At 41.1% G+C, this 23,247-nt stretch overlaps 1 protein-coding gene across 36 annotated transcripts in view; it reads left to right on the top strand.

Moving 5' to 3' along the window:
• adgrb2 (adhesion G protein-coupled receptor B2) overlaps positions 1 to 23,247 on the top strand; it is a 296,094-nt gene that overhangs the window by 186,945 nt on the left and 85,902 nt on the right. For 30 of the 36 annotated variants that reach the window (XM_061816759.1, XM_061816839.1, XM_061816819.1 and 27 more), the window contains one exon: positions 16,562 to 17,465. The exons of 5 other annotated variants lie outside the window; for them this stretch is intronic. In XM_061816759.1, coding sequence (XP_061672743.1) covers positions 16,577 to 17,465 — 889 coding nt within the window. In that variant the 5' untranslated portion in view covers positions 16,562 to 16,576. Of the gene's footprint in view, positions 1 to 4,555; positions 4,695 to 16,561; positions 17,466 to 23,247 lie in introns of those variants that run through there. One more of the 36 variants, XM_061816888.1, reaches the window with a different exon arrangement.

Here is a 23,247-nt window from a genome sequence, read left to right as displayed (position 1 = left end):
TTGATTGGCCAAATATTTTGATTGGGATACTTTTCAATTAGATTTGGTTTTGGCAGAAAGCTCGCTCAAGTAGACCTGAGGTTTTTGTCGTCACAACTTACTGCACAAGCAATTATCCATCCATCCATTTTCTACCGCTTCTCCGGGTCAGGTCGCGGGGATGTAGCTACAGCAGGGATACCCAGACTTCTCTTTCCCCACCCACTTCTTCCAGCTCTTCCGGTGGGATCCCGAGGCGTTCCCAAGCCAGTCGAGAGATGTAGTCTCTCTAGCATGTCCTGGGTCGTCCTCGGAGTCTCTTTCCGGTGGGACATGCCTAGAACACCTCACTAGGGAGGCGTCTAGGCGGCATCCGAATCAGATGCCCAGCCACCTCATTTGGCTCCTCTCAATGCGGAGGAGCAACGGCTCGACACTGAGCCCCTCCCGGATGACCGAGCTTCTCACCCCATCTCTAAGGAAGAGCCCGGACACCCTGCGAAGGAAACTCATTTCGGCCTCTTGTATCCGGGATCTTGTTCTTTCGGTCACGACCCACAGCTCGTGCCCATAGATGAGGGTAGGAACGTAGATCAACTGGTAAATTGAGAGCTTCGCTTTTTGACTTAGCTCCCTTTTAACCACAATGAACTGATACAAAGTCCGCATCACTGCAGACGCTGCACCGATCTGTCTGTCAATCTCCCAAGCAATTAATGGCGGGAAAAAAGTTGTGAAATGATTTATCTCGGTCTTATTTTAGAGATCGCAAAAGGTGAAGTAAATTAACTGAAGTGAAATCGAGAATATCACGCTTCGTATGAGAGGTGAATTCAGCAAGAGAAAGACGAAGAGGAGAAAACTGGACAGTCGGTGTTCACAGACATTTTACCACTGACAAGTCTCATCCTACAAGGCCCAAAAGAAGGAATTAAGATGAAAAGAAGGGGCTCGATAGAGGATTGGAAAATAGCAAAACAAAGAGAGGACATGAAATCCACCACGAGTTTCTCTGCTATACCAAGCAAGCCCTCAATTTGGAATAAAGGCTGCATTTTTATGAAAGCAAATCACAAGCAATGAATGCATGCATTTGCAAGCAAATAATAACTTGATCGTATCAGTCAGAGCTGCCAGTTTTTCATTTTCCAGAAATGGATATTGCGTGGCCAGTCGCAATTAATACATTCTTTATCTGGTGCGAACACAGAAATGTAATTCCCTCCTTCCATAATGCATCTATTGAGTCTACTAGCACACCGGAGCGTGGTCGTCTTTTCCCACCAGCCTCTTTTAGACCACTCTTACTCCCGTATCTTTATCCTTCACGTGCACGCTACGATACGCTTTGAGGAGTCCTTGGTTATCTCACCTGTTACTCCGTGAAAGTGTTTGCATTAAAGACTAAGTGACACCCAGGTCCGGCAAACGCTTGATATTGATTTAGATGGATTGCACTTTCTACCGGAATTTACACAAGGGAGAGGAGAGCTAGGAGGCACGGATATAGAGGTAAAAACCACGGAATGTAGGACGTGAGCAGCGGTGCATTCAGTTATCCTGCAGAGGATGAAATTACCCATCTCTGTCTCGCTGTGTCTGCGGTCACAGCTATCTGCTCGAGCGAAGGGACCCGAGATGATCATAAATCTTTCAGCGTGTGTGAATATGCATGCGTGACCCGCCGGGAACACGGGTTTGTCGGAACAGGTGGGGATGAACGCAGAGAAGGGTGCTCCTGTAGAAACGAACGGACCGCGGCCGGAATCAAACCAACCGGGAGGGCCTGGGAATGAGGATACGGGAAGAATTTTGCGTGCCACTGTTTGTGTTGTACTAAAAGGGCAGTCGAGGCTAAAATGAACGTTTAGCTACTCACAAGAGACTAAACTTGAAGACTAACCAAAAATCTATCTCAAAGGTCTTGGAATCGTCAGTGATGCAATTAAAACAATCTTGAACTGATTAGGTGTTGTTATCAGTGAAAATTAATCTGGTTAGAGTTAGTTTCCTTTTGTAATAAAGCATTACAGATGTTTAAAAAAAATATGCCTGCTCACATGTATTTAAAGTAACGATTCTAATATGTCTAAAACTTGTTTTCAATTGTGAGGTGACATAATGGAGCGAGGCTCCCACACAGTCAGGAAAAGGTGGATTTACACGTCAAGCTATGATTGATTTGTAAGAGATAACAGACCATGTGGAGACTGACAATTGGCATCAATTTGTGAAAAATGTGAACTTGCTATGAACTTTTCCTTCGCTGCTTTATCCGTAACGTCACTCTTGTGTCTGTATTCTTAAAGTTCAGAATTTGTTTACTGAAAATTGTAAGACTGGTGGTCTGTATTTGACAAAAGCCTTGATGAGTGCCCTTTTTTTCCCCTTGTTTTGCTTTGTGTAATGAATTTTACTGATTTTCCGTGACTCTCCCTTTCCTCCTAATTTACAGTATTTTAGCGGAGTCCTGTGTGCAAAATGCTAACTTGGAAGACGGGGGTTGGCAGCGGGAGGCGAGAGGGCCTTCGAGCAGGAGACATCAATAGCCTCCTTTTAATTCCAAGAACTTGCTCCTTCACTCTCTTTCTTCGTCTTTCTTTCCACTTTCCCCGCTGCTAATAAAGGCAAATTGGGATGAAAGCTGGCGACCTCTCCCCTCCCCGCACAATCTAATTCCTTTCCGTTTGTATCTTTGTTAAAAGAGCCTTTGTATTTGCTTTCTCTTTTTCATTTTCCCCCTCACATTTTTATGCAGTCGCCAAAAGTGCCGTAAATCAGATTTCTCTTTTTTTTTTTTTTTTTTTGTAACTCCTTTGCTTCATCTTGACTAAGGATGCCCATCACCTTATGTGACTGTGACTCTGTTTCTTTTGAAAGTGCTCAGAGAGACAGTTGCAGATTTTTAAGTTCAACTGTCCACTTTTCCTGCCTGCCTCTGTCTTGGCTTTCTTTCTTCCCAAACTTCAAGCGAGCCACTTTGAAAATCCCAACAGAGCAGGAGAGATGAACACACCTGTCACTTATTTCCGCTCCTTCGCTTCACACAAGTCATGAATATAGTGCTTTTTATTCTTCAATACTTGGGAGCTGTGAGTTGTACGGTTCGTGCCGTAAGCACAAGTTTGAGTTTTTCATTTCAATAAATAAAATAAAAACAACCCTTGATCCATCACTTATTTGCATTTCTTTTGTTCATCTGTGTTGCGGGGCTTTCATTTTCTTTTAGCTCTTTCTGACCATCTATTTTGACATCAAAAGAGTGACACAAGTGGGGAAATGTTTGAGGATTATTTCCAACGACTGCGGCCACCTGTTGCCCTGTTCTTCTGCGGTGATTAATTCAGCGAGTGTCGTGATCTCCTCTTGTTGTGCTGACACCCTTCTGGTGTTTGTGTGCGAGTGTGTTTGAATTCAGTCTCCGTACATGCGAGAGTCTGTCACGTCCCTGTGGGAGTATTTACACATTTTGTTTGAGCCTGTGATTATTTTTGACTTAGTAGCTGTGTTGTACTCAGAGGAACTGAGGCACAAATATAATTGGCAATTAAATTAAGGAAGAAAGCTTTCCACACAACCCCCGGTGAGTTTGCACAGGGTCTGCCCAAGTTTTCTGCACTCTTTCACTCACTTGTGGCTATATGATCAGCTCAATGTAGACGGATCAGACTTCTTATTTCAGTTTAATTCTATGCATTATTAACTAAATTAGACACTCACACAAGCACAGTCACAGTCGGCATGATGAGGATTAATTTCTCTTGAACTTCTTGATGGCTGGAGAAACAAAGTTTAAAAAAAAAAGAGGAAGACAAAGGGCCAAGAGTTTCATTTTTGTTTTGTATGACTAATTTTGAGTTTTCCCACCATTGCCATATTTCAGTTCAAATCAGTTCCATTCTCTCTTTGAACCTAGATAAATAAGCCTTTAAATGTCATCTGAGTACTATTTTGTATGCCAGATGAGGATGAAGGATGAGGCTAAAATCTTCTTTTCCTTTCAGCTTGTCCTGTTAGGGGTCGCCACAGCTAGTCATCTTAGATGAACGCAAATTTGTTTGATGCCCTTCCTGATGCAACCCTAACACTGCATTTAGCCGGGGAGAGAACCTTACAGCACCTGGTATTCCCAGGCGGTCTCCGATCCACGTACTAACCAGGGCCAAACCCGCTCAGCTTCCGAGATCTGACGAGATTGGGCGTTCTCAGTGTAGCATGGCCTCAAGGATGGGGCTAAAATAAAGCCGCAAAAATGGAATGTATGATAATGCAGTCAAAATTGAGGTGGGAATACAAAATGACTCAAACGAAGGACAAAAAGAGAGAAAAACAGTTGTTTAATGAAAATATAATGAAATGCTTGTGGATATATTTAGCTTCTCTCTGGATTTTGTCATTCTGCTCACGGGCTCCGGTGGCAAATGACTTGGCCCGCGATTAGTATGTGAAACACTGGCCTCAACTTTCTCCTCAGCCCATTACTTGGAAGCCCAATGGGAGCCAGCTTTGTTTAGCTCTGCTCCAATGGGAGTGGATGTTGTTTGAAGGCCTGCCATTTCAATCAGGATTGTTGTTCGTGCGATGTGGTCTACGGGGAACCTGTCCCATGTTTTTCATCGTGTCTGTAATTGGATTAGATTTGATTTTCCCACTTTCCCTTCACGCTGTGCTTCGACGGCTCGACGCGAAGGAAAGCTGAAGAGACTGCGAGAAAGGTGCGAAACGCTTGCAGAAACTCTGAATGGTGATTAGTGTTTTGGGAAAAGTGGGCAAAGTCAATTTAAGCATTTGTCAATTCCAATTAGCGGAATCTTAATCTTGCGGATTCAATGCGTTGTGTGTAACATATGAGGGATTTCATTTGATACTACTGTTTTTCACTTTGGGTTCCTGTGAGCATTTCTATTAGACAGGGAGTCCAAACAAATAGGGGGCAGGTATAGAACACTATATACTGTACTGTATATATGTGGGCATCGATTATAACACAGCCTCCTTCCCAGGGGGGGTCCGTTGTCAGGCTATTTGTTTGACAGGAAAAGCAAGGAAGAAGTCTATTAGCACGGTGCCTTCATCGACTGATGATGGGCAGCTGCAGTGACTGGGGGCAAGGCTGCTGAGACCAAACCCTTCAAAGACCCCGACTACAACCATTAGCCCCCCCCTGCTAATTGATAATATATCAAGCATTGGCATGAAAATACTCTGCCATCATGCCACTTGGAATTTTTTATTACCTGACAGCCAACAAGCCTTCATGGACTACATTCACGCGAGGGGCGGGAAGATTAACTGTCAATATTTGACTGAAGATCATCATGGAATCACGATACAGCAGTTTTGCAAATGATATTTTGGATAGACTAAACGGTAACGATACGCCCCAATATTTAAATATACGTACCAGTAAAAAACAAAGTACATTTGACTTCATCTATTTTAAAACATTCTCTTATGTTACTTATTTTGGAATGTTGGCAGTGAGTAGAGGAGGATTCTATCAGTCACAAAAAATATCATTTTTCGATGTTAACGTATTGATGCCGTTGCATTTTCCAAAAGCAATACATAACGATATCCACATTTTGTCTCATCGCTGTAATTGCTAAATCTTTCTAATGATATCAATCAAAATGGAGCCTTAATACTGATCTTTTGTTACTTTTCTTGTATTTAATCTCCTTCATTTCCAATGTTTACTTTATCTTGTATCTTTTGAGAGCCTATGGGTTGATTTTTCTCCATGTGACACACCGATAGCTCTGCCGCAAGAATCCTCATCCTTAACACAAAGGACCCCACAGTTTGCACATCAATCTGTGGTTCACTTCAATAAGACATTTTTTTTTATGTTCTTCTACATTATCCACTCTTTTTATGTTGGTACTCCATCTTAATATCCCCTTAAATCACAACATTTTCTGCAGTAACACAATCTTGGTTTCCGCTGAGCTTTCCACAAATTTTACACTTTACAATCTTGCCACGGCATACTCATCTCCTTCAAAGACAGCAGCAAGCTGACATTAGCTGTTCGGATTACGACGGACAATATATATTGTACATAAGCGTCATTAACCGGCTGGAGATGGCTTTGCGCTGCATCCATTTTTAATGGCACACTTGTGCTGATCAGTGCCTGCAGGGTTTTCAACAACCCCGATCGGTCAAGCAACTAATAAAAATGCCAATCTGCTCATTTTTAAATGTGCAGCTTCAGCCTGGCGCGAAGGCAACACTACATTCCGTGCTGTACACCAAATTTCGATACTTACAGTATGGGGGGGCCGGGGATACAATTTAGAGAGGGACCATTATCACTTGTTGAACTTCCATTTAACAAGAATGCAGTTTAACCTTATATGCTGTTGACACAGCTGTGTAACGAATGTGCATTTTTTGTACCAATTATGCCATTAAACTAAATGTAAGAGACTTTTTTTTTTTCATCCGATCAGAAGGTATCACATTTCAGTTTTAGTGCCAAGACACCAGGCCGAACAGATCTCCATCCCTTAAAATTCATCCGCTATCTTAATATCATAAAAAGTGAGATTGATGTTTGTCACCCCCCCCCCCCCCACACACACACACACACACAAACGGGGTGGCAATCTGCGGTTCAAGTGTCGACAGTCATTTTCAATGCATTCGGAAAAGGGTATTTTCAGAAAAGCGTATGCCTTCCTTTGCTTAAGTGCCACCGATTCATGTCGATGGCTGTGAAGGCACTTCTGTCTTCGGATAGCAACATGACGGGAAAATGAACACAAGGTAGATTACAACCTTTTCCTGTGATCTTTGGAACCAACATTGCATAAAGGAATCCAGTCAGACAAGAAATGGTTGAGTCGTCGTCATTGAACAATTTCTCACTTAAATCTGTGAGACAACTTTCGCCACTTTTTTTTGCTTCTCCCGTCAGTTTTAAAGATGACATACCATAGAAAATGGACCTTTTCATTGCTTGAAGCAGTATTTCACATGTAGATTTTGGAGGCCTGGTCATGGGGGGCCACAAACAGCCACAAACATTTGTGCAGACAAATTTCTACATAGGGTGAATATTTTCGTTTCCACTTCTCTCGTGCCGCTCTTCCGGTGAAAGCCTGGATCGGTTCCAGCTCTGTGCGACCTTTCACATGCTAGGTAAGCATTGTGCTGCATATAATGGGCAGATGGATGTCCTGTTAAAGTGGATGTCTTTTATTCAAGCAACCAGGAAAAGGCTATGTCACTGACCTCACTCGTGTGTGCCTCCTTAGTTTTTTAGTTTGTATTTTTTTCAACTGTCTTCTTGATTAAGTCATGTGCCTTGTTCAGAATGTGGTAATGGCAAGCTGTACTTCAGAGGTGAGAGTATTCCAAGATAATAACGAGACCTTTATTTCCAAAAGGATGTTATTTTGACTATTTCACCCAGCCTTTCTATTAGTCTTTAAAACTTTGGGAAAACACGGCATGTTGAAGTCTTTCTTTTATGTGGCGGATGAAGACATGACCCTCATCTGATGACTTAGGTTGTGTCCACAAGAAAAGAAAGACGCAAACACTGCTCACACAAATTTCATTCCAATTATAGTTAGTTTCCTAAATAGTTTCTTTTTGTGGAAGACAAACAAATCCAACCAAACGAAAGCAATCTACAGAAACCCCCTCACTTCTTTGCTCGCTTAGTGATGATAGAAATGCACTCCAAAAACTGGTTTGACATGACAGTGCTGTGCTGCTGAATTTGTAAAATTGCTTTTTATTTCATTTTTTTTTCTCCCCTGATCCCGAATCAGCCTTGTTTGTCAGGCCTCTCTGGCTGCTGCCAGTCTGCAGCTTGAGATAAGAGTGTGGTCAACAGGAAGAGACAGCATGCCACAACCACCTACTCTCACGCGTCCTCCTCAGTCTCATATTCCCTTTCTTGTTCCCTCTCTCGGCATCCTCATAACTTCCGTGACTTACATAGGAGAATATATCACTTTTTACTTGACGCCTTTCTTTTCCCCATCTCTCTGAATTGCTTGGAGTGACGTGCACCCCCGGTGGTGTCAGGGGGACTGCTGAAAATTTCATCTCCAAAAACGGGAGTGCACACAAAAAAAAAGTTAAGGAAACACTGAACTATAGTGTTATTGAAATATTCTTATCTGGAGGCTCTTTAAATGTGAAATGACTGGATACGTTCACTAGAATTGGGTTCATCGTTATCTCCCATTCCATCAATTCCACAAGACTAAAATCTGTACTAGAGTGCCAACGTGTCTTTGAAGTCTCAATACCAGAAGGTAATTTGCAGGTTGGAAAGCAGGTCAACCCTTTGTGTAGCTTCACCGATTTAAAATTCTTAAAAGCATTAAAATATTTAATCCCGCGAGCACCAAGATAAATACTTTTATTACACCACGAATGGTGGGGAAAATGGCCATTGCCTGTACCGCTTGAGAACCTTTTTTTTCCCCCAAAGTATGCCATCAATGTTTGGATTGATTTTACGACTGGCTTCCATTAGGCGTTATTTCTATTCTGCTACAAAAATCAACCGTTGGACAATAGTGGCAATCCATCAAAATGGGTTTTTCTTGAGGTCCAGTTTAGAGAACTTTTAAAATGACAGAAAAAGGACAAATTGTCATTCAACGTTGCCTTTAAAAAAATAATGGGCGACTGTACTACATGTACACTTATTGCATTGTGGTAGGATTAGGGTTTGTGTTCAGACATATTGAATAATAATTCATTCATTGTCAATTAAAAAAACAAAACATGGATCTGGTTTGACAGCTATACAGCATCGATTTCTGGGAACCTGAACTTTACAAAGGAGATAGGCAGAAATTTAGAATACATGACGTAGCAGGCTAAAAGTTGTAATGACATTTGGGTTAAGTGGTTTTCATTGGTTTCTAAACCAAGTCAGTATGTAATGCCCACAAAAGTTGAATGAATGAACTGGCCGCTGTAACCCTATAAAACTATACTATACTATGACTGTAAAACTGAGAAACATCTCTATCGGTCTCCGTATGTGTGTCCATTTTAAATGTAACATTTGCGCATTCCGATTGTCGACTCGGTCAACCACAGCCCTTCCCCATTGACCGACTATGAAAATGCAGTTTTTCATCCGACTTCCCAGTGAACTCGACTCCCTCCATCAAGTCTCTGGAGATGCGATGAACTCACCTCCAGTCATCAAATTATGTAGGATATTCATAAAACCAGCAGGCAATATTTTGCAGCTGTGCTTGTTTTGTTTTTCTCATTCCAGAGCAAATTGAACACTTTCGGCATTTGGCCTGTATTCTCATGAGATTTTAGTTGGGTTTTGTGCACAAAACAACGTACTATTGGTAGATTATTGAAGAAGTGTTTTTTGTTACAATAGTGTTGCATGTTGTATTCTTGAACATTTTGCATGTTTTTTTTTTTTCGAAGGCTGACTTCACACAGTATTCCATCTTTATTTGTTCCGCTTCAAGGTTCAATCCATTTCTGTTGCTTTTACTTTGAGTCATACTCAAATGCTTTTATTCGATTTGCAGGACCTTGATGTTGACATTTCATCAGCATGCTCACATTTTGTGTTTTTCAAAGCATTCATCGTAGAGCGGCTCAATATTTGACTTTGGTAGTTAGCGGGGCTCTCAAGATGTCAGTTATGTATACAGCCAGGAATACATTAAATATACAAATGCTTCATTTTTATGACATTAGATGCATGCACAGGCATGTTCTTGGGATAAAATGCTCAAAGGCATGTTTTCACACACACGCTAACACAGCGTTGTTTATCCCCCAAGAGACTTTGATGTCGCCATCTGTTTATCTACCTCCCACGAATGAATTCAAACCTCCGTGCCAGTCCCAAGCAATGCCAAGTCTGGAGCGAAGCATGATATTTTACTTTTTTCCCCCCAATCAATTTTAACCAAACGTCACACTCCCCTTGCTCAATCATGCGTGAGGCAGGTGGAAAATATATCCTAGCGAAATACAGGTCTGGATAAAGACGAGATATACTCTGTTCAACCCAAGAGAGAAATGAAAGCTGAAGGGAGACATGGTGGAGGATTTTTTTTTTATTTTTATTTGTGTATATATATTTTTCTTTACCTCAAGGCAGCTGTCAAATTTGAAGAGAAAAGGTGAACGCTGCAAAAATAAAAACACAAAAGAAACAGGAAAAAGTGAAGGCGAAGGCCATTAAAGTTTAGAGAATGGAGACTTTATTGGCAAAGTAAACTAATGTTGCCTCTGACTCACCAAAGTGAAAAAGCAGGGAGGATCTGACATAACAAAATATACTAAAAGAACATTGAAATGGTGCCGGATCATCCCATGTCTCTTTCTCTCTCTGACAGGAAATGAATGCTGGTCATAAACTGTATTTAAAAACGACTTCACCAGTCTTCAGTGATAACATCTGGCCGACATTTGTCAGACAAATTTAAAGATTGCGCATGCAGGTGCCTGGTGAAATCATGTTGCCTTCAAGGTCTCAGTGCAAGTTTTGCTGACATGATCGATTGAGCTTAACAGGTTTGAGGCATGTGCACTTGATACGTGTGTGTGTTACCTGATTCAATATATGACCCACCTACAGCGCACATATATATAACTATAGCGAGGTCTTACTCCCACAGTGGAAAACACATTTTTCCCACGTTTTTCTTGAGAAAATTACACTCAGCACTATTGTACTGTAAGGATGATTTGTATAGTTTGGTAGAGATGCGCTCCAAATGATCAAAGCGCCATTGCAAAGGTTGCTTCGGCTACTATAGGCCACGCTGTTTACGTTTACATACGTTATCCGAAGACTCGCCATTACTGAGTAACTCTCAGACTTAACATCTCACGATGAATGAATGAATGTGTGTGCTACGGATGAATGCATCCTATTGGGGGGTTACAATAATAACTGGAATCCGACATTCTTCGATAGCGCTCACCCTCCCACCCTCGCTTAGCTGTTTGCCTCCCATAAATATTCCACAACACAAGAACACACCGGCACCTACGGCGTCAGCTTCCGCCTCGATCCTCAGTCCTAAGAACAGGAGGAGGAAATCGAGAGGACGGGGAGATAATGAAATAAATAGCCTGGCTGGCAACACTTGAAAGAAAAGAAATGGCAACGTGCTCCACTACAGCTGGAGAGGGAGAAACGTTACATAAAGAGAAATGATTGCAAGACAAGTGCAGCTATGCACGCACGCACGCACACACGAATGATGCGTCGATGAACTTTGATTGCTTCCCAGCTGGACAGATAAAACTCCCATCCTGGGTTTAGTTATTTTGGATCAGTGAGCAGCGTTAGCTTGTTCGTTCCTTATTAGTGGAAATGTAAGTTATTCCACCACTTTGGCTGGTGCTGCGCCAGAAATAAAAGCTGTCAAAGCCGCGCATATGATGATTTGCATTCATTTCTGCTGCCCTATCAGGGTTTATCTCAGGATATTTCTTATTCGTACATTTGTGTAATATGTCCAGGCAGGCGGACGCAGAATATGTCCACTTAATAAATTCAGCATTCTCGAGACTGCACTCATGTATGTATGCGTGGTTCCCCCCCACCCCTTTCATTAAAACATTGACCACACTCTGTGACCCTGGTCTCCAGCCACCTGAGAAAGAACACAAACTCACATGCATTTATATATATATATATATATATATATATATATATATATATATATATACACACACACACACACACACACACATACCGTGAAAGAAAAACACCATGTTTGACGGACGTAGCTTCACTCGGTTCACAAAGTACATGTGCGTGTACACTGACAAATGGATGCAGTCTGACATGCATGGCCTGTCAAACTGTCAGAGAAACTCACGGAATACCCCCCCCCCCCATGCCTCCACTCACCACCTCCATGCCCCATTTTTCCTCCTTACCTGCACTCTGTAGAGACATAAAGTCCTGAGAGATTGACTTTGGATTGTTTATTTTATTACTCTATACAATTCCTGACGCCAAAACTGCATTAATTCAACATTTTTTCATCTGATTAAATTGCTTTATTGAATGGCCTCTTCACTGCTACATCAATGATTTTTCAAACGAAAAGCTTCATTTTGATTCTTTTTGTCTTATTCAGATGCTTAAACTCTTTCAAGTGTTATTTTTGACATACCTGATTTAGAATCTGGAGTAGGTTTATTTCACTTATATTTTATCGTTGTTTGATCGAACCCTTCTTTTTTCTTCAAATAAGATGCAAGCTATGATTGCCTCTTTACCGAGTCTGAAATAAAAGATTTCTGTCGTATCTTTATTTTTTCAAGTTGTGTTATTTCTACAAATAGTCACATTTTAAGCAAATGTGACTTGTCTGTTCTGTCGGCAAATCCTGACAACAAATAATTATCGCATATGTGATTTTGACTTCCAAATAGAGTAGCTGGCATATTATGTGTAAAATTGCACGTAGACTCTGCTCTGTAATTTTTTCTCACCATGTTGGTTCCTCTATATTAATGTCTAATTTACTTTAACGCAAACATGGCAGATACATATTAATATAGTGTCACCATGGAGACAGTCAAGTACTTTATAATGTTGTTTTAGGGAGCTCTAGTTCCATTAGCACGTAGTAATATCTTGCATTTATTTTGTTACATCTACTCAAGTAGGATTTTGGATAAATTATACTATAATCCAACCTACTTTTTACTACAATTACTTTTGTTAATCTATCAACCTATTATTTCTTGTGCAAACTATTTGTTCCGGTTTATCAAAGAGACTTCTACTTTGGGCGTTAATCGCCTTTTTTGGCTGATTTGCCCTCAATACATTGTTTTTATCCAATATGATATTGTTGGTCAACTTCGGAATCATGTTTCATATAATCATGTTCTAGTGGACATTCACGCGCAGATAATCTGAATTTTAATGAGTCTGATTTAAAAAAAAAAAAAAAGAAATCAAAATGTACTCATGAGTGGTCCTTTATCACTAAGTATCAATTGTTTGGAGGTGCCACATTTGACTTTAGTTAAATTTTTTTGACTACTCCTCTTACATCCGCATGACATTGAATTTGCAAACTACTTCATGTGCCTGTGTATTGTATTAGGAGGGCTGCTGTAAACTACGGTAATCTGGTAAGTATATTTTACAATGACACCACAAATGTGGACACACTACATGTCGCTGGACCACCCGTTTCAGATTTATGCAAATGTTTACAAGCTTGCACACACCGCTGTGGAAGCGTGCATGAAATTATAAAAGAAGGGACAGCCAGATTCACTCTTTAGTCCAGTGGGATATGATTGCATGCACGTGTGTCACATTAGATTCCATTCAAACACTCAACAGATGGTGACCTTTTGTTTTATGCCCCCCTCCTTCCCCCCGACTAGACAAAGTTAAGGGTGTGAAGATGCCCGAGTGAGTTTGTTGGTGTTTGCAAAGCCAAGTCTGACATATGCTTCTGCATCTGCAACATTATGTTCTGCTAAACCACTTTATCATCAAATTTGTACAGAAAGGCCACCAGACCCTTAGTTTATTGGCATTTCTAAACACCACCACCAACGCTTACTCAAGGAAACATTCATCAAAATCTTTAGGATTTATGAGTTTCACAAAATGACTTCAGTCGTGTAAAATGATGCTCGATAGCTCTATGAATTGTGTGTGTATCAAATTGGAATAAAACAAATCTAATTTACAATACCACTTTAACATCAGTTCCCCTATTGAGCATTACTAATAACCAACCATGTTTCTTGACTAAATTGAGAAAAATATAATATATCCATTGACTGTACTATGCTCAAGGAAAGCAAATACAGCTAATGATTATTCAAGAAGTGTACATTGATAGTTAAGCCATACATGAAAAATGTCTTACTAATTATGCCATCCTGTCCGAAGTGTTTCTGATCTGTCAGATGTTAAAAAAAAAACCTAACTTTGTTGTTAACGCCCAGCAATCCTGCTCCTCGATTTTTGCCTCGTTTCATCGAAACCGTACATCAATTGCGAGATGCCAGCGCAAGCTTTTCTCTGCCCTTTGCTGGAAAGATGCGTTTAGCCCTGCTTTTTTTTTTTCCTTCACACCATCACACCCCCTCAGCTCGATTGCCATTTCTGAAAATGAGAAGCAAACGCACGGCCTTGACGTGGTTGATTACACAAACTAACCAATAAACACGCAAAGCAAACAAGCGGCATACTAACGTTTCATTTCAACTGGGCTAAATCTTTTGCGCTTAATTGAACGCATCTTGTCTTTTATCACGCTCCTACAGAGTAATATACAAGACAAATTGGAAAGAAAAACAGAAGAAAAAATAGTCATGATGTAAATAATATTTGGATAACATAGTCCTACTTTTTAATGAGGTCCAAACTGCAACAGTCTTAATAGTAGCCTCTCTCTTTCTCTTTCTTAAGACCTTGCATATACTAAATAGATGAGAGGCTTTTAATATTTGTTAAAAAACACTACAGATAGCCAACAAAACAAGACATTTCAGTCTGTCGTTCTAACACAGGAATGGACAAAAATGTGTTTGCACAATTCCATTAAACACCTCCAGGTTAAGATAGCAAAACATCATTTCATTGTGAAACTAAACTTGAACAGATTTCTCCCTTCCCCGGCCTTTTTCTTTCGGCGCGGCCCTGACACTCTTTTGTGAATTCGGATGTGCGACCATCTTGCTAAAACGATGTTCTTTGTAGCTTGATTTTGTGCTGCACTGGTTTTCACAGCAAAGACAAACATCAGATGAGTCACGTTGTCACTTCAGTGTATTAAAGAATGAAGACACGGCGGAAAAGGAGATGGAGAGCGGAGCGAGACAGAACAGGGGATCTTCTTATTTCGCCATCCTCGGAGATAACATTAATGTCAAGGTGGAAGAGAGGAAGAAGACATCCAAGCTAATGAATATTTATGCTGCCCACAGTAAAGTGCTGTTTTAGAGTGAAGTGGGACAGAATGGAGCTGAAGACAGCACTTTAGGGCCTGTTCTTGCATGTATGAATATTCATTGTTCATTGTCCCAAAAACAATTTGCTTAACGCTTTTGACTTCTTTTCATCCGTAAAATGTGTTGGGTTGACCTACGCGCGGGTTGACATATCATGTTAACTTGACTTCTGATAGCTCTGTAACGAGATAAAGTCTTCATGTGATTAAAACTGTAATTAACAAAATATATATTACAAGTAAGTTTGGGTTTAGTAGTAGATACCCCCAAAAAAAGCACTTCATGGACAGATCATTAGTGGAACGTGTGTCTTTGGTTGGGAATCATATAGTATATAGTAGCTCATGCTACGTGTATTTCAAAGTCCCAGCATATTCCCAGAACGCCGTCACGAGTTGGCCTTGAGCACAATTCATAACATGATGCCTCAGACATTCTCGTGTCCAACTGTACCATACAGTTATTAATATAGAGACACATCTCATTGAGAAAAAAAAATCTCTTATTCAGTATATAAAACATTGTGAAGAATCCACTTGGCTCTATTTGAGTCCTCAAGCGTGTCTTACATTTAATTCTTTTTAAAGAATAGATTCTGTCTGTAAATGACATTGGAAGTTGTCATTTAAAGCGGTCCTCTTGTTTTCCAAACCACAAAATCAAAACAGTAGTGATAACGTGAACGTGTATACAAAACCTTTTGATGAACTCCACAACTCTACTGCGTATCCATAAGAATGACATCATGGTGTTCGGCTTCAGTTTGGCATTGTTTGGTTTCTGTCAGCTCACTTGTGCAAGACTGGTGGTGACTCTGACTATCCACGCCCTCTGGGGTCATCTCTTGACATGTTCAAAATGAGCACACTTAGAATTTCTTCATCCAGGCCCTGTGGACTTGTATGTTCAGTGCTGGATTGCTTTTATACATTTGCATGAATTCTTTTAAGTACCGTACTGTTGTGTTTCATTAACATCTTCCTTGGGGAAGTGGGACGCTCTTTCTGAAGAGACAACCGGCCGTCACTATGAGGAAGCAAAGTGTTGATCCACTGTGGATAAGTGTATGCTTCATCAGTTTTATTGATGACATTTTTGTCCCAAGTGGCGCTGTTAAATTATGTGTGAATTAATTTTAGTCCAAAGCTTCCTACGCTAATAAAAAAGCTTTAAAAAATATATATATATTGAATTTCCATGTGGACTTTTCAATATTTGAAAGCTGCTTGGTTGTTCTTGCTTCAAATGCATCTTCCCATTTGATCACACGTGTGGAAATTGCCGCTGCTTGTGATGAAGGAACATTTACATGCGCGGAGTTATTGATGAATCATGGGTGATTGACATGTTTGAAAATCGCGCAAGGATGGCATGAACAGTCAGTGAAAAGGCGGCCAAGACAGCAGGACTTAAAGAGAAACAGAAGATGCGTTGGGGCAGAATAATACGCGCTCATGGAAATAATGAGATCCTGGATGATTTTAGAAACGCACAGTATATCTTAATCCTTGTGGATTAAGATATGGTCACTCCATATAATAAAATATCTCTGCCTGTATGTGTCTCATTTCCAACAGCCTATCTATCCCTTTGTCCTTTTTCTCTCCTCTTGCAGGACGAATGTCATAGGATGAAAACTGCTGGTGGGGTGTATCTGTCTGTGCTGTCCTCTCTCCTGGCTGCGCTTGGGGCCCTGGCTGCTGTGTCCGCCCTCGCTTTGGCTCCTCTGTCCGCCCTGGCCAACGTTGCCTATGGGGCCACCGATGTCATCCCCGGTGCCGGGGTAGCGGGACCCCCCTCACCCATTTCCACTTCGTGCTCCAGCTTGGTAGCTGGGGTGCTCTATGGCTCTTTCTCCCTAAGGGAACTTTTCCCCTCCAGGGCTCCAGGGTGCTCCTGGTCCCTGGAAAACCCGGATCCCACCAAGTATTCCCTCTACCTCCGCTTCAACCGCCATCCTTCAATCTGCCGGACGTACTCCCCCATGCTGCTTTCTCTTGATCACCACCTGGCCAATCAAAGCTGCCCGCTTCACTTAGAGGCAACTTCAATTCCGGATCAAGAAGTCATCGATCTCTGTAGAAGCCACTCCAACTCGGATGCTCTTTACTCCTTCCTGCAGTTTGATAAGAACTTCGTGCAACTATGTTTAAGCAGACATCCAGCCGCAGACCAACCTCAGGTATCCAAGGATTTACTGGAGATGAGGCTGGTGGAGGTTTTACTCATTAACAACGAGAACTCAAGTCAGTTCACCTGCGGCGTGCTATGCCGATGGTTTGAGGAATGTTTACGAACTGGTGACCGCAAAGAAGAGGATGTCCTGACACGGGATGGTTGTGGATTGACACAGACGGGCTGCATATGTCCAAATCACAATATCATGCCACCTTCTACCCCGCTGATACCTGAATCACCTCACAGTTTCAGCAACGGTTCACTGGTTCCGGATGACTGCTGTGTGACTGAACTCCATTCTAAAGACGCAATCGTCATAGCGCCCAGAGAAGTTCGACAAGGTAAGACGGTGTTTTCGTGAAAAAATACACATGTAAAAAACGATGACAGCATACTTGTATGCTGACCATTTTGCACCACAACATACAAACCTGCATCATTTGCATACAATATACTCGTTTTTTACAAATATCACTCATTCTTTCTTAGCTCAAACCTGCATTTTGCATTGCTATGGCTTGAATAGTGGGCTAAACGTGAAAATAGCCAATACACGAAATGCCTGTGTTGTTGATTATCTCAGGGTGTACACACATTATTTTTCCCCAAGTGCAGCATTTGAATTTTGTATGATGGCCTTTAATTAAGATAATCAGTTCAAAGTGGGCCCTGTAAGCCCTTCATCAAAAAGATTTTCTAATCAGGAATTCAGCCTTCTGATCTATATTTTAGATGCCCACAATCCTTCCTTTGTGGACCAGGAAATTTGGTTCTGAACACTTTGGTTTACATACTGCATATGATTGAGTGTCCATGAATGTTTACACGTGCGTGACAGTGTGCGTTGAGCTGATTTTTGCAATGTTACGACAAGATGATATTTGACAACCATGCGCGTACACATGGTCGTTCATACATCAATGCATCAAAAAGGGGAGCAGAGTCCCTTTATAAACATAACGCAAGGGGATTCACATGCATGTGTGCATTTGATGTGTGTGTACCCAAAGGCCAAAAAAGACTGAAGTCAAACAACTGCTATCATTTCATTTGATCACAGCTGAAGTATGGGCAGTTTAGGAATTCTGATTTTAGATGGAACAATAATGTGTTGTACTTTTATCCTTAGACCTAAATGTATTTATATTTAAGATTGTTTAACCCCCCCTTTTTTAGCCCGATACCAGTACAAGTACTCACTCTTGAGTACTCCTCAATACCGATACCACCAGAGTTTTAATAGATAAAATTTTAATTAACACAATGACAGACAAATTTGAACCAAAAGCATTTCTTTCTGATCTAAATGTGTAGTGTAGTGCCAGCTACTGACAAGCAGGGCTTAGTTATTGTCTTATTTGTTGTTGTTGTTGTTGTTGTTGTCGGAGGCTGATATATCGATTCTTTATCATGATTACCTGATACCTTGGATATCCGATATTGATGTTTGCCTGGTGTGTTAGTAAAGAGAGAGAGAGACACACACACACAGATAGAGATCATTTGTTTTTAAATTTTGAGGGTTGGCAGGAAGGTTGCCTCCAGTCTGTCGAGTGCTGTTATTTTCTAAATGCAGTAAATGGGGAAGAGACAATGTGTGTGTGTGAGAAGAAATTAATGTTCAAAATTGGCCTCATGCATGACTGCCTTAGAGATTAAATAAAAAAAAAAAAAAAACAATCAAAGAGTTAGCACTACCCCATGATTTGTTACCAAGTGTTAGGGTGATGTAAAGTCTGGTTTGGAAGCTGTGCTGGATTAAAAAAAGAACTGTAAAAGCAATAAACTTTCACAACACAACTGGTCTTTGTAAGACAATCTCATTAGTCAGGTGCAAGCTCACGAGCAAATGTGTTTTATCAGGAAAAAAAAAATGATTGCGGTACGAGTCCTCAACGGATTTGTATCCTTGACACTTATCTTTTGGAAGTTGGATACATGCCACGTACAGCACAGTAACCTTGTTCAATAATTAGTCTTACAGGGTCCTTTGGCATAGACTGATCCTTGAGAGGGAAGAAACAAACATTGACGTTAGCGTAAAATGTGAATAGCCTAATTAAGACACAGAAAGGGCCATTGGTTGTGTAGTGGTTCACCTAGCTGACACCTCGTAAGGCTGGCGTGGTATCAATTGCCACTTATTGCCCCATTCACAATCATCCTATGATTGAATGTCAAACAGTTGAGAGCGTAGTCCGTTTTTTTTTGCCAGCTGCGACTGCTCTGACTGCTTGATATTAAAAATTCAGAGAGCGACGCCACTCTGTCTTAAACTATTACAAAATAACACAATTACCAAAAGGCCTACAGGCTACTGCTGTTTAAAAAATATTATCAGGAATATAACGTACAATTAATAATTAACATTTTTCATTCTCATTACGTGGCAGTTTCTCCCTCTATTCCTTTTTCTCTCAACCGATAAACTAACGTAGTGAGGTTCTGGTGGAATGGAACAGAAGTTAATTCCTGATAAAAAGAGGAGACGCGTGTGTGTGTGTGTGTCTGGTCATGCGTGCATGTGTGTGTGTGCATGTCAGCATGGCTGAGATGTGGTATTTGTTTTCACGCGGTGTGCTGTGCAGGCATAAAAGACATGCAGGTGTTTTAATAACCTAATAAGGCTGGCCAACACACTGACTGTGAGTAATGACCGTTCTTCAACGGACGCCTCCGTTGATGAACGTGAGTAATTGTTTTTCCTTTCGACACTTGTATCCTTTACCCGGCAAAACAAATGAAATGAAGGAGCGAAAAGTGCATGTGCGAAGGGGTGTCTGCGGCGGGTGAACTAAGGCGGCGGGATTAGTATTCTGCGCTCATGCGATGGGTTTCTCTCTGACCGGGATCAGCACTGAGCCTCTTTATGCTCATGGAAAAAGCCCTTACACACACCGCACTTATTTGCGCACACATACACACGCGATAAGCATCTCTCTGTGCATCGGTGCGGTTGTGTCTCTACAGTTCTGCCTTGGCTGTAGGTTCATAAGCAGCACAAACAAACTTCTTGTTGAAGCAATTTAAATGTAATTCATCAAAATTGAGGTTCCAATGAAAATAACCAGATACTTCATTAGATATGGCTGCACCAAATAATGAGATGCAGGATTATGCTCAGAATATAAATAGGGTGATATTATTGGAAACCCGTCACTATAAAATGCAGTGCAGTTTGACAACACTGCAAATCACGGCCAGCTGTGTCAATAAAATTGATTATTATTAAATATGTCCTGCTTTGACGTCGATAACATTGCTCGTAAGGAACATGGTTAAAGTAATTTTAAAGTGAAAATAAATGCTGTCTAAATTTCAAACAATACAGACAAAACAATGCCACATTTGAATGATTAAAAAATGGCAAAATAAAAGATACATACAACATAAAATGTAGCATCAAAATAATGAAAAATCAAGTTATTCTTCACAGCAGCCTGAACCCAAGTCAAACTTTCTTTTTCCTGCTTCTCTTGGTCTTTCCACCTTTCTTCGGGTGACGGGCAGACACTCGCGGATTACAACGAGGCACTCTAAAGGAGCAATCCCAGTCTCTGACCCTGGTTCCCATGCTGAACTGTTTAGACTTATTTAAATGTATTCCACCACCTCCACCCATTGCTCTTCCGTCTTTCTCTGCATGGCGTGAGCGCACGGAGAACAACGAGGCGGTCTATATTGTCCATGCCATCAGTTTATTTTGGGATGAGTCAAGAGTCTAATTGCATGGTGTTTAAGTTGCTAAAGAGAGGGAGGGAGGTGACTCATGACGTACCTGAGGTGCATCACTTTACAGCATTTAAGGTTAAGTTTATCTCAATAGCGCCGCAACTGAATACTACATAGTTCTCAGTCTGCACATTTTCAGCAATAATGTTCAAACATGTATAATGTATTATTTTGAGACAAATCTCTGAATTACCTTACAGGGTGAAATCCATCTTGCTGTGGATACAGTTTCATAAATGCGAATCTGTGTGCAATTTATTTCTTTTCCTGTCACAGGCTGTACAAAGCAGTACGCAGTTTTTTTTTTTTTTTTGCAGGTGGTTGGTAGCTTGTGTTCCAACAATTTCTTGTCCGAATCAAATGTTTTCGTTTCAACTTCCTGTCACAGGTTTTCCTCTTACATAATGTCTTTGTGTACCAAAATAACACAACAAATCAGACAGAGGTTCATACAACATGACAGACATGCCATTGGGATTTGAATGGTAGGAGTTTGACAGAATATTTTGATACAGTCACGCAAACGTGAACGTCAACAAGCGGACGGACACACATGCAAACGCACACGCGCGCACTATAAAATACAGACCTCTGGGGGATGGCATCACACGATCATGGGCACAGGTGCACTCCGGGATGCGAGGCCATTTTCCACAGTTAATCGATCACATGAAGGCACGAGAGCTTGACTGAGAGTGAGTGGGCCAGAGAGTGATATAGAACGTGTGTATGTGTGTTCGAAAGAGGGAGCGTGAGATGTGGTCATGCATCTGTGTATTTCATCGCCATCGAGTTGCTCTACAACCACTCGGGAGCAGCACGGGCCTCATGAGATATACTGCAGCTTGGAGGTTATTCTATCATCCACTTTGCGCACACGCACGCAAACATACACTCAAACCCTGTCACCCAGCCGTGCATGTGCTCTCCCAAGCCGAGTACGCAGAGGGGGAGAGGGGTGGTGGGGGTCTCAGCGGGGGATCTAATTTGGCCCGCTGGTGCCTTTAACAGCGATCTCACAACGCAGCACTTCATCTTCCTTCGCTGACACGTCACTCCAAATTCCAAACTTGTCCACTCGCTCTTAAAATGTCTCATCTACGCTGCCGTCGCTGCCGCTCACCTTTGGGCATCATACAACTTTAACGAGGTGCAGAAAGGCACGAGCCAAATTCAGAACTAACCTTTGTCTCGTTTCTCGGCTCCTCAACCATTCAAATCCCACTGGATATGAGAGGACAGAGCACGCTAATAGATATTGTACTTCGATATCTGCTTGCTTCTGTATGGTATCTATAAATGTACTTGTACTATTGCATGTGTCGGGGATTTATCTGCTTTGTACAGAATGTATCAACCTTCATATTCTGAGGTTATGTAAATGTTAGTTAAGATATTTTGCCTAGAACAGCACTTTAAAGTTAGCAACATTTCAACTTTCATAAAGAGCAATACAATATAAATCAATCTAATAATATACATTGGTGAACAAGGTACGCAAGGGCTAATTCCTTGTTATCATGTGTTTGTGTAGACTACAACAATGATTATTTTGGTAATCCCTTCCACCTAAAATTAATAACGATACTCTTGACACATTACTGTGAGATCAGATCAAAATTATTTGTGGAGCAATTACAGTGGGGCACTCGACCTGCATTAATAAAAAGCTCTGCAAGACAACAAATTCAAAGTCATTTATCTAGACTGTTGCCAATCTTCTTCACATTGCTTAGCTGAGTTCACCCCCTAACCAAATATGATTTCACCTCTATAACCGTTTTCATCTAGTCAGATGTATATACAGCACCCGATGAGAAATAGTCACAGTGTTTGCTATAGTCAGTAACTCTTCACGGAAATGTAATTTAATATTTGTCATTTAACGATGAGGAAATGATTGCATGTGCAGTAAAACAAAATGCATGATAAAATGAACATTGATTCAGCACGTGAACATAAAAACCACAACCCATGCGAGTGTAGGACAATTTTCCATTTATTTTGTAGTTTGCACAGACGAGTCCACGTATACGATCCATGTGATAATCAGCTGGCCTCCTGAGTCCGCAGCAATGACATTGTGTAGCCATGCATGTCACTCGACTCTGTGTGCAATCAGACGTGAGAAAATGCTCTCAATCGTGGAAGACGATTTTTTACTGGCAGCATAATTACCTGAACTGTCATTTTTTTGTCTTGCAAGATCTGTGGAATGATAGTGAACAATCCAAAGTGATGGAACTCTTGTGGTTGTCAGTGAGGTGACAGCCTCCATTTTGAATGTACAAGTCTTTGTCATCAACAGAGAGACGCACAGACGTTGTTGTTGGGACCTAATCTGGGGGGAACATTTTATTATTATTTAATTCTCAATGTAATTAATGCAAT

Source organism: Syngnathoides biaculeatus, chromosome 1, assembly GCF_019802595.1.
Source record: "Syngnathoides biaculeatus isolate LvHL_M chromosome 1, ASM1980259v1, whole genome shotgun sequence".
NCBI lineage: Eukaryota > Metazoa > Chordata > Actinopteri > Syngnathiformes > Syngnathidae > Syngnathoides > Syngnathoides biaculeatus.
Note: the sequence above shows the minus strand (reverse complement) of the source record. Positions and strands in the feature narration are given on the sequence as shown.